Genomic DNA, 13542 nt, shown 5'->3' on the forward strand with positions numbered 1-13542 from the left:
CCAGGTGAAGAGGCAAAAAAAGGCAAGAGTTTAGACATCTACAATGTTTATGCAAGGAGCACTAGAGGGGGTTGATCTTCAACTCTACAAGTTCTATACAAGATGCTAGACACAAGGCAAGCTGTCTTTCCCCTAATTCTGGGTGGCAATGCCAATGTCAAATTTGAGCCCCTTGATAGGGAAGATATCCAAGAGGCCAACGAGGAGGATAAATTGTGGTCTGTCCCATCCCTGGAGCTCCCACCAATAACGAAGTGGTCCCAAGCAGCCCTACAGATGAATGCATTAACCTTAGAACATAGGCTGTGGGCCACAAATGGAAGAACTCGTTCTGACAAAGGAGGTGGGTTGACTTACATTACCCCAAATGGTGCCAGTCGGATAGATTATATACTTGTGGACTTTGCTCTATGGCCATTCGTGGTTGATATGTCCATAGTCCACAATTGTGAAAGTGATCACAATCTAATAAGTCTGACTGTCGAACATGCATGGGGTAAAAAGGGTAGGACATCACTTGCCAGACTTGCCACAAAAGAGGTGATACCAACTAATGATAAACGTTGCCTCAAATGGCCCACGATTATGATGGACGAGTCCGTGCTTAACACCTTAAAAAAAGACCTTGAGATGCACTTGGTAGTGATACAACCTCCATCAGGCGAGTTGGCACCATCGGCAAACACTAGTGCCCTGCACTCGAAGATCTTTGACCAATTGGCTCGAAACTTTATTGTTCATTTACAAAACCATGGGCCAAAACAGGAAAGACTAGCCAAAGCAAACACCTTGATTACAACGGAGTGCAGGTCCCTGAGGAAATGCCATAAGACATAGGGATATGCCGCTGATACGTGATCTACGGAGGCAATATAAATTGTCCCAAACAAATGCAATGACAGATTGGGATAAGAAGAGGTGGGAAGAACTAGGGGAGGCCTGCTCCCAACTGGATGCAATAAAATTCTGGGTACTTGTGGGAAAGGGCAACGTTGAAAGCTCACCCCCTCTTAATAATAATATACCACCTAATGTGTGGCAAGAGCATTTTGGTGCCTTGTACTCGATTTTTCATAGCCATGATATGGGAACAATCCCCTTCGATCTACTCCAATCTTCACAAGGCCTCTTATTCACTAACTCATTTTTAGCGAAAGTCCAGGGCTGGATGGATAAGAAACATATCTTCTCATCCCTTCAAGAGGAGTTTCGCCAGAAAATTGGAGCAATAGATCAGGTTTTCTGCCTCCTCCTTCTCTATTGGAAGACGGTTCTACTAGGCAAGGGGAGCTTATACATAGCATTCATTGATTTGAAGTCAGCATTCGACCTTATGCCTAGGTATAATCTCGGTGCTCAAGGAGATGGGCATGCCGCCAGCAATCCTGGCACTACTAATAAGAATACACAGAGAGAACTTTGCTAGGGGAAACCAGGGCCATGTCACCGATCCCATTAAAATACAGCCGGGATTCGCCAGGGCTGTGTCCTGGCTCCAACTTTATTTTCACTATACATCAACCAAGTGGTCGAATTCTTATCTGTTACTCTAGCTGGCACTCCCTCTTTAGCGAATCAGAAAATCGCCACAATCCTATTTGCAGACGATACCCTTCTTGTTTCCAAAACGCCCATGGGCCTGCAAAAACTACTGAATTTATTCAAGATTTTTTGCGACGAGAGTCGCCTTTGAAATAAATACCACAAAGACAAAACTGATGTTGATGAACACCCATAAATCCATTGAAGGGAGCTCGACCCTGGTTAACATCCCCCTAGAGAAAGCGATTTGCTTTGATTACCTAGGAATTAAATTGTCAGAAGGGTTGGCCTGGTAACAACATCTTAACAAGGCCTACCTCAAGCTCTCACAGGTAAATGGGGCCCTAAGAAAGGAACATTGTCTCTCCCACACAAGACCAATCGCACCAGCCCTGGAGCTATATAATTGCAAAAATGTGAATAGTGCCCTATACAGGGCTGAGCTCTGGGGCATGGAAAAAGTAAGTGATCTCACAGCATCTGAGAACAAGTTTCTTAGGAATCTGGAGTCCCTTCAGCAAATCAATCCACCTTGCCCACTTTTGCCCGATATGTGCATTAAACCAATCAATGATCTAGCAAAGCTCTCCCCCCTCCTATTTTGGCAGAGGCTTGTCACCACCCCAGAACCGGCATTATATGAGGCTGCATTTAATGAGTTTTGTGCTTTAGATTCCACAAATAAAATAGGCTACATAAAGCACATTAGAAACCTTGTATTGAGTATTGGGCTACCAGGGCATAGCATTAATTGCCCACCAGCGTATACTAAAAAACAAATTAAAATATTGTATTGGGATTGGGTTGAGCAGAATGTTTGTAGAAATAGTAAATAGGGAAGATTGATTGAAGAATTTAGAGACTTCAAGATCAGTGGCTCCTTAGAAAGCTATCTCGATCTCATCAAGTTGCCTTCTGATAGGAAGCTCTACCTACAATTTAGGCATGGTAGTCTGCCGGTTAATGCATTTACAAACGCTTGGCTATCTTGAATCCAGTGGCAGGGTATGCTCAGACGTGAGTCCCTTGCTCACTTGGCCACTGGATTCAAGATAGCCTGGCTGATGAGGATTATGAATCCGAAACCGGTCCCAGGATGCTTCTTTCCGGTCCATGGAAGACATGGCTTGGCAGTTCGGGCTGGACTGTTCCCATGAGGCACAGGGTCAGACTGATTTGCATATAGCCATGTCTGAAATGGGGTGGCTGAGTGGGCTAAAGAATGGTGATGCATTAAACCCAGATCAGTTGACTGGGGGTGAGTGTTTGATTTGCTCAAACGCTCCGTCCATCATCCCCTTTTGTATCGCTTTGTTCGCCCTAAGTGTGGCAGGGTATGCTCAGACGTGAGTCCCTTGCTCACTTGGCCACTGGATTCAAGATAGCCTGGCTGATGAGGAGTATGAATCCGAAACCGGTCCCAGGATGCTTGTTTCCGGTCCATGGAAGACATGGCTTGGCAGTTAGGGCTGGACTGTTCCCATGAGGCACAGGGTCAGACTTATTTGCATATAGCCATGTCTGAAATGGGGTGGCTGAGTGGGCTAAAGGATGGTGATGGATTAAACCCAGATCAGTTTACTGGGGGTGAGTGTTTGATTTGCTCAAACGCTCCGTCCATCATCCCCTTTTGTATCGGATTAGAAGAAAGGCCATGACACAAGATCCGATTTGTCTTTGAGATGTCCGGATCATGCTGGTTATGGAATGTTTTGATATCGTTATTTTTATGCCCCATTGACTACATCCCATTTTAAAGTAAATAGCTCTCTCTTGCCTTTTATACAATAATTTTAAAAAGTTAGCTGCATCTTTTGGACATGTGAACTGAATAGCAGGCAGCAATATGTTACTTTTACAAATTGTGATATAAGGAGATTAAGTCGTACTGATTAACTGCTGTGTTTAATTGCACAAAGTTTTATACTTTTATATATGTATTTAAACTATTGGTGTGTTATGTGTATGTATTGTACTTTTATGTTCTCAGGACCGAATAAAGTTTGAGGATGATGATGTTTTGTTAGGAGAGGCTTCTGATGTAACCCGGTCCTAGAATACACTCTGCAATCATATCACCTGGTCTGAGAGAATCTTCTAATGCTAAACATTATTTAAAGTTCCAGTGACAAATCACATGTTATCACTGCCTAAGGTTGTACACACCACTGCTCCAGGTCTTCATCTATTTAAGATACAAGTGAGACCAAAACTGTGGCTGAGAGAGTGCCTTAAAATTGCACTTCTAGTTCTCACTTTATGTTCATGCTGTTGTGCATAAATCAGTTTAACATAGCAGTCAATGATATATCGAGAGGGCAGGAGTGGTTTTAGTCCACTAAAGTTGCCCCTATACAAAGCCCACCAAAGTGCAGCCGGAGCTTGAGATCTGACAGCAGTGGAACCCTAGAACTCTCAGATCATCAACACAAACTTACATAGTGAGCCTTCCAAATAAGAACATAGAATAAATCATTAAAATATACTCCTTACAACAAATGTGCAGACAGTTTTCATGCAAATCAATGTAATCATTGCAGAAAAAACCAATGTTCAGCCTGGTTTAATGCACTTTATTTTGTCCATCTTAAAATGATGTGCTAAAATACAAATCAACATGACTGACTCTCTTTCTTATTGGAGTCGTTGTTGGACAACATGCATGCATTACTCCACCAGTGGTCCTCGTTGAAGCGAACAAAACCAGAATGTATACTGATTCTATTAAGAGGTCATATAACATTGTATGTGCATTCATTGTTTGATATTGCCTTCTAGGCGAAATTACTAAATGACTTAGGTGAAGCGCTAAAGGACCAGGGGCTCGAGCTTTTTAATATATTGGTAAGTTCAATGTATGTATGTTAACGTTTTAAGGCCTTGGTTAATTCCTGCTTTATGAAATACTGGATCTGCAAATATGTTTGGAAAAAGTGGGCATCATTCAATCACATAGTTTATTTTGGCCATCGAAATGGGACATATTTGCTTTATGTTAGGTGGGCACAAATGACAGTTAAACATTTAATAATAACAGGATAAATGTATTATTAATGTTAATATTGTTATTATAGTTTTCATTATGTTGATCCCTGCTCTTCCACATCACAGTCCTAGCATTATGTGTGAGTGGCATGCCCCATTGCCAGCCCTTTACTGTTATTACAGTTATGCTCCTTACCTGGGCCTGAGGACATAACTTCCTGACTTTTTATCCCGAGATCTTCTTTGTTCTAAGTAAGCATTACCACACTGACAGAAGTCACAGATCACTCAAGAAGAGAAGGAAACCTGGATTCCTCTTTATACGTTGGACTTGGGCTGCATGATAAATAACCTAGGGGCATATTATCAAGGAGGTTTATCTCCGCTTTTTTGGCTTTAAAAGCCAAGAAAGCGGAGATAAAATTATCTCCCTATTACCAAGCTGTCGCTAACACCAGTTAGCGACAGCTAATAGGAGATAGCGACCATCTTGGGCCCCGCTTTGCATGTCAGTGATATTTATCACTAATGACATGCAAAGTGGGCGTGCCAAGATGTTAGCGACTGGAAACAGTCGCTAACATCGCTATCTCCTATTACCAACTTTTGGAGATATTCGCGCTAAGCGCGAATATCTCCAAAAGCTAACACCTGCCCTGAGCAGTTCTTAGCCATGTTAACCAATGGGAGGTGGATAACATGGCTAAGAGCATTTGCTCGATAATGCATGAATATCGCTGACTTTTCAGCGATATTCATGCATTGCGGCCGTTTTTTATCGCATTTGCAATAAACCTTGCTAATAGCAAGGTTTATCTGCGATAAAAATCGCCGATGTGCGGCGATAATTTTTGTCTCTAAACAAGTTAGCGACAAAAATTATCTCTATTGGTTGGTAATATGCCCCCTGGTACTTCCATATGACACAACTACCTGTGAATTAAGTCCAATCCCATAAGAAAACAATTTACAATTTGAAATAGCATTAGACATTGATGTTACTGCAATGATTTCAATACATCACTTCTTAATTTCAGGACTTTTTAGCAGGAGCAAAGTCCTACAGATTTGAACTGGATAATTTGCCCCTGAAACGCATGGTATTTTTGGATATGGCAATACCACATGCAGTGTTACAGAGTGTCCTATAATGCCAAAATTGCAGTATAATGTATTTTGCCCATATCAATATTATGAGGCCACATTTAATGCAAGCCTTAGTGTAAAGAAGTTAACCACATGTTCATGAGAGCACCACACTTTTGCATCTTTCCTTTGTTGCAGGCCTAATATGCATTAAACCTCTGGAAGTTCACCATAAAACTTGGAAAAAAGACACTTGTGAAGAGAGTGTACATAGACAGTTGTTGATCCGCTCTAAACTAAACTTTATCAGTAGGAAAGGGTGGGGTGTACCCGTACTGTAATATCTTTACTACCAACACAGAGTGAGTACGGAAGTGCAGACACGACATCCTGCAAAGCTAATCTTCCAAAAAGGGTGAGGAATGTGGAGTATTGAATTTGCATGGCTACGCCAGGCGTCCAAGAAGCAAAGATTTGCATAAAAAGAATGTTCCCTACAACTTTCCATAAATAGCCACCTAAGGCATTAAAGAGGGGACATACAAGAAAAACTGGCTTATGAATGTTTCCACAAGAATGCTGAAAATGCATGACCTCCCCCAAAACATTCCGAAGATAAGAACAATATTCAAAGGAAAAAATGAAACACAAATCAAACTAGGGGGGACCAATTTGATAGCCAACTAAATAGCAAAAGACTAAAGGAACTTCCAGGTGAAAGGTCAAGCATGTATTTTAGCATAAAGGTGATTTGTGGAAACGTGTTCCAAGGCATGACTTAACATAAATTACATTAAGGCTATGATGGTATAAGCCTTCTGCTCTAACATCCCATCTCTGTTTCTCCTGGTTTAATTTAAAACATATGATTCACAGTGAATGGAATGTTCTAAGAACCATACAGCCCTTATGCATCTGGCTATTCAGGTTGTTAAAGGTTCTCAACCTTGTTACAGGCCCTTGCCTTCAAATTGGGCCTATGACTTGGATTCAAGGCCTTTAAACCCCGATATAGTCCATAGCAGCTAGCAATAAGGCTATGATATATTCAGTGTTAAGGCTTAACTAGGGCACTGTATTCATAATTCCATTATTTGGCATTAGAAACTAGTTTGCTTCTGCTTCTTCGCATTTCAAGGTATAGTCCCTGTAGAGAACAATGAAGCCCCTCCTCTTTGTGCAATATGGTCCAGTCCCTGAAGCAGAAGGCATTGTCTAGGACTCAGAAGCATAGATAATGATACATTACCACACAGCCCCAATACAGAAGCCATACAGTGCTTGAGGTGGATGTTGCTAAAGAACACCATGTCTTGGACCATATTCTGAACATTTGTGTTGACTCAGTGAATACTTGAGAGACTGTTTTTATGTGCGTGAGTTGCCTATCGTGCACACATATAACTCAGAAAACACCTTGTGGCAGAAACTCTTGCTCTAACTTGGGGACACCATAAAAACAGATACTGGGACACAGACTGGTCCTCCAGGCCATGTTATCTTCAAGACCTCCTGCATCACATAGAAAGCTGAGATGAACTCTCTGCAACTTACATAAAAACTGGACAAAATTCCTCAGACAGCACAACTCATAGATATGGGACATTGTCATACCGAAAGTGAGGTAGTGTTAAAAGAAATAACCCTGAGACAAGAATATATACATATATATGTTAAGTTCCGCAAAACGTATTATACCTTGCCTCAAGGATAATGTGGGAGAACTGAACCTGAATTTGTTTGAATCTCCAAAACGTTTATGTAATTTTAAGTTTTATAAACTCTTGAACTTTTAAATGTCCAGGCTGTGAAACACATTGTATACGTGGAGGAGGTGGAGCCTGTTTTTAGGGTGAAGCCTACCAGACATCACACCTGTCATCTTGCTAAATCCTTCTTGGGGAGATTCTAGAAGCTTCCCTGTGAGTGCATTCCACACATTGCTTACATTGGCTTTGTAACTCACATTTGCTTGCTTTCTATTTGATGGCTTTATTTGTTTTAGGCTGTCCAGCATGTCTTTATCTCCCCTGTGCCAGTTTAGCACCTCTCTACCTGGCTCCTTCTATTCTTCATCGAGTGCTTGCTTTCTGTAAACATACCTGTAAATGTTGTTATTATTAAGTCCCATTTGATATGCATTCAAAAACAGAGGTTAAATATCAAGCTCTGTCTTCCACGAGAGCTTAATGGTTACTTTTCTTTTTCTGCCTTCAAAGTGAGAGGATTTATGTAACAATCTTGCTGGGTTGTGGGAATGTGTTCTATGCCACTCTCCTTACGTCACTCACCTTTACGACACCTCACTCCACTCCCTGACACTCTACTCTACTCTTTGCCACACCACTCAAAGGCACTGTAATACACTTTGTGCCACTCCGCTGAACAACACTCCACTCAATGACACTCCACTCCAAGTCAGTCCACTCTATTCCATTCCACTCTACCCCACTCCACACTATGACACCCTACACCATTCCACTCTACTCCATTCCACTCTATGACACTCTACTCCATTCTACACTCCTCCACTCTGAGGCACTACACTCTACACCACTCTATGCCAATCTACCGTATGCCACTCAATGCGACTCTACTCTATGACACTCTAAGGCAATCCACTGTACGACACTCCACTCTACAACACTCTACTCTACCTCTACTCTACTCTGTTCCACTCCACTCTAAGGCTTTCTGCTCCACTCTATGCCACTCCATGCAACTTCACTCTAGGAGACTGTACTCCACAGTACACTGCTCCACTCTGCAACACTTCAGTCTATGGCACACCACTCCACCCCACTCCACTATATCCCACTCCACTTCATTCCACTCCACTCTACTCCACTCTGCTCCACTCCACTCTACTCCACTCTACTCCACTCTATAACACACCACTCTATGACACTCTACTCTTTGACACTCACAGCCACTCTACTCTGCAACACTCTATAACACTCCACTTTACGACACTCCACTCTATGACACTTCACTCCACGGAACTCCACTGAATCCCACTTTATTGTATCCCCCGCCACTCTATTCCACTCCACTCTACAACACTCCACTCTACGATACTCCACTCTATTACATTACTCCACACTATGACTCTATACTCCATTCCACTCTAAGACACTCTACAACACTCTACTACACTCTACACCATTCTACGCCATTCAGCTCTATAACACTTTATGCTACTCAAGTCTATGGTATTCTATGCCACTCCACTCTCTGACACTCAACGACACTCTACACCACTTCACTTTATGTTGCTCTTCTCTACTCTATGCAACTCCACTCTGCACCACTGCACTCTAATCCACTCCACTCTAAGCCCCTCCATTCTATGCCACTCCACTCTAGAACACTCTAGAACGCTGTACTCTACTCCTCTGTATGCCACTCCACTCCAGACCAGTTTACTGTATCCCACTCTACTTTTCTCTCCAATTCAGACCCCTCCACTGTATCCAACCCCACACTTTCCCACTCCACTCTACTCCCCCCCAATATAGGACACGCCACCCAAGGATATTCCACTCTGTGACACTCCACGTCTTGATACTGCACTCAACGCCACTCCACTCTATGATACTCTATTCCACTCTACGCACCTTCACTCTATTACACTTAACTCTACTCCACTCTGTGGCTTTGTATTCGACTGTATGCTACTCTACTCTTCATTGCTTCACTCTATGACACTCTTCAACACTATATGACACTCTACTCTATGATACTTTACTTCACCCTACACTTTTCTGGGCCACTCTAAGCCCCTTCATGCTCTTGTTTCTCTGCTCTATGACCCTTCGCTCTACAAGACTCCACTCTATGATCCTCTACTCTGTCACTCTACAACACTTTACTTCACTGTGTGCCATTCTATGCCCTTTCGCTCTAGGCCACTCTACTCCACTCTTCGCCACTCCGGTCTATCCTACTGCACTCTATCCCGCTCCACTCTACAGCATTCCACTCTATAACACTCCACTCTACTTCACAACACTCTACGACACTCCACTCTACTCCACACCACTCCATGGTATTATACACTAATTCACTCGACACCTGATCACTCTACAACACTTTGTGCCCCTGTATTCCATGCCCTCCACTCTAGGCTCCTATACTCTATGGCCCTCCACTCTACGATACTCCAACCTATGACAACCTACTCCACTCTGCTCTATGCCACTCTACTTCACTCTTCTCCTCTCTACTCTCTACTCCACACCACCCTACTATACCCACTCTACACCACTCTACTCCACCCTTAGTCACTTTACTTTAGGCCACTCTATTCCACTCTATGCCACTGTACGCCACTTCACGCTACACAACTCTACTCCACTCTGCGCCACACAGTCTACACCACTCCACTCTACAATAGGGGTGGGCGTTGTTCTCCAGCCAAAAAGTCTTACTCCACCGCATAGTGGAGTTTGCACCCGCTTCCCACCCCTACGAGGATAACTGGTGTTTGTTTTCAACAGAAATCTGATGGTAGTGTCTTTTGTAATTTCAACCCCTCATAAACAAGAACGCCAAAGACAAAGACAGTGTAGCCAAGTGAGCCAGACAGCTATGGGTCATCCCCATATAATTGAGATGCAGAAGTTTCGAATGTCAGTGTTGAGTTGCGGCAAAAAAGGAGGACACAGAAACACACAAGTTGCACTTTAACTACAATAGTCATTTCCTGTAGCTGAGTATAGTGCTGAATCATAGTTGTGCTTTCTGCCCCAGGCTACAAACATCGCCGCACGTACAGCTGGATTGCACTCAGTCTAGACGGGCTGTTGAGCTTCAATAGCGGGATCCAGCCAGAAACAAACATCAAATCCCAACATGCAGCTGGAATGATGTCATCTACGTATACTAAGGGATACTGGCTGCGAGCAGAGATTTCAGGGGAGACTACTAGCCCCAGTTGTCCTCCCGGGGTATTTTGCACCTCTTCTGCCAGAGAGAAAGCAGGAGCATCAAAATGCATGCAGCCTGAGAGCCCTGCAGCTGTCTATCAGGGACAGACTGTCCAAGTGCCCTGCTGCTCGCACCGCTGGCCCCAGCTGCTCACAAGCATCAGGAGACCCCCTTCTGGCACGCAGACAGAGCAACCTCCAGCACGCGGAACCCTATTTAGCAAAAACATACACACCATCTCCCCACACACATACACTGCTGCTGTATGGGCATCTACGTATGTCTAGATATATCCCCGATCTGGTCCGGTGGGTCAAGCAATAGAACCACATATTAAGCCCGTGAGGGCATATAACGGACAGTATTCTTAGGTCATTGTTCATATAATTGAATATATGGTACCCGCAGCAAGGAACGATAATATCGATAACTGCTATTTATTGTTGTTTTCGCTTGGCACCCGACCAAAGCTGCATTTGTAAATGTATGTGCAACGCTGAGCATGTTATTGCCAAAGTTTTACATTTGTACAAATTGTTGAAAATTAATAAACAATATCCAATAAAAAAAAGTTGACAGATCTGCTGTGGTCCAGGGTCACAAGGGCATTGGCACGAACAGCCCCTCGGAAACAAACAGGGGTTCAGGGAGGACAAAAGGGGTAAAGACCAGATATTGTAGTGAATGCAAACACTGCAGCCCAGCTCTTCCCATAACATCGCCCAATCTTTCTTTTTAAGCAGTGCATCTACCGCTCTTAAAGCCCCCTCCTTCTCGTAGATAGCCATCTTCACCCCATCCCCCCTCCCATCCTGCCTCTCCCTTCAGTGATTTCTCTTTGGCGGCCTCAATTCCTCACCCACCCCAGGGCTCCTTTAAGGAAACACTGCATGGTGAGTGGTGACTAGGGCGGAGCTCCACGGAATTCCACGGAGTTTTTATGCAATTCTGCAGAATTTTCCATGGTGCAACTCCACAAACTCCACCCACTTCTTCAACTCTGGTCTACTTTATTCTATTCTATTCTACTCTATTCTATGACTCCCCATTCTCTGATCCTCCATGACAACACACCACTCTATGACATTATATGCCAGTCCACTCTACGACACTCCACACATCTTAATGCCACCCTACTATACACCACTCCACTCTACAACACCATACTCAATGGTACACCACTACACTATATGACACTCTATGACACTCTGTGCCCCCTCACTCTTTGCCCTGCCACTCTACGTCCATCCATTCTACAACACTTCACTCTATGACACTCAACTCTACGCCATGCTACTCCACCCCACGATATTCTATCTTACCACACTCCACTTTAGTATGCTCTATCCTACTGCAGTCCATGACACAACACTACCCCATATGCCACTCTTTGCCACTCTATGCCACTCCACTCTTCGGCAATCCACTCCACTTTACTCCACTCTACGCCACTCCAGACTATGCCACTTCACTCTATGACACTTTACTCCACTCTACATTATGCTGCTGCACTCTACTCCACACTACAATACATTACATCACTCTTTGCTGTGTCACTCTTCAACACTCCACTCTATGCTCCTCCAAACTTTGTCACTCCACTTCATGACACTGTACTACACTCAATGATACCCTGCTCCACTCTGTGTCTCTCAACTCTATGTCACTCCACAATTTCTACCAATCTATGCCATTCTACGCTCCACTGCTCCACTCTATGCCGCTCTACACCTCTACAACCTATGCCACCTTATGCTTTGTCACTCTATGCCCATCTCCTTTATGCCCCTTCACTCTACAACACTCTATGCCACTCTACACCACTCCATTATATGACACTCACCTCCATTCTATGACTTTTTACACTACTCTATGCCTCTCCACTTTAAGTCGCTTCACTCTATGCCTTTCCAGCCTATCTACCTCTACTCTAAGACCCTCCAGTCTACAACTCTCCAATCTACACCTATCTACTCTGACACTCCACAAAACTCTCCTCTATGACACTTTACTTCACTCTACGCCACTGTATGCCACTTCACTCTAGGCAACCGTCCGCCCCTCAACGCCACTCCACTCTACTCTATCCTACTTTCACTCTATCCCACGCCACTCTAGCAATCCAACCTAATGACTCTCCACTCTATAGCATTCCAATCTAGACCACTCCAGTCTACTCCACTCCACTCCACTCTACTCCACTTTGCTCTGCGCCAATCCACTCTACAACACTCTAATCTACACCATGACATTCTATGACACTCTACACCCCTCCATTCTATGCCATTCCACTCTAAGCCACTCTATGACACTCTATTCCTCTCTACTCTATGCCACTCTACTCCATTTCTGAGACACTCTGCTCCACTCTTTTGCCACTATATGACACTCTACTCCCGACAACTCCTTTATAGGCCCTCTACTCCACTCTACACAACTCCCTCTATGCAACTTCATTCCACTTTATAGCACTCTATGCTACTTCAATCTACAGCAGTCTACTCTACTCTACTCCCCTACTCCACTCTATGACAGTCTATGCCACTCCACTCTACCGTACTTTACTTCAATACTTTATGCCTTGTTACTCCACTCTACGGCTCTCTGATTTATGACACTTTACTCCACTCTTTTCATGCCTCTCCACTCTATGTCCCTTCACTGTACACCCCTTCACTCTACGAGATTCTATGCCTCACCACTCTATACCCCTCTACTCTACACCCCTCCACTCTACGACCCTCTATTCTGACACTCTACAACACTTTACTTGACTGAACGCCACTCTATGCCCTCACTCTAGGCCACTCTACACCACCACACTCCTTCCCATTTCACTCAATTCCACTCCGCTCTGTCCCGATCCTCTCTATCGCACTCCACTCTATGACACTCCACTCTATGACACTCAACTCCAGTTCACTCCAGTACACTCCAGTCCAGTCTAGTCCACTCCACTCCACATTACTAAAAAAACTCTCTACGCCTCTCCACTCTATG

At 43.8% G+C, this 13542-nt stretch overlaps 1 protein-coding gene across 1 annotated transcript in view; it reads left to right on the top strand.

Moving 5' to 3' along the window:
• LOC144769218 (uncharacterized) overlaps window positions 1-13542 on the top strand; it is a 228048-nt gene that overhangs the window by 103295 nt on the left and 111211 nt on the right. Inside the window, exon 6 of the mRNA XM_078653258.1 lies at window positions 4321-4386. Within this exon, the coding sequence (XP_078509384.1) occupies window positions 4321-4386 (66 nt within the window). The remainder of the gene's footprint in view (window positions 1-4320; window positions 4387-13542) is intronic.

The sequence above is a fragment of the Lissotriton helveticus genome, chromosome 7, assembly GCF_964261635.1.
Source record: "Lissotriton helveticus chromosome 7, aLisHel1.1, whole genome shotgun sequence".
Classification (NCBI taxonomy): domain Eukaryota; kingdom Metazoa; phylum Chordata; class Amphibia; order Caudata; family Salamandridae; genus Lissotriton; species Lissotriton helveticus.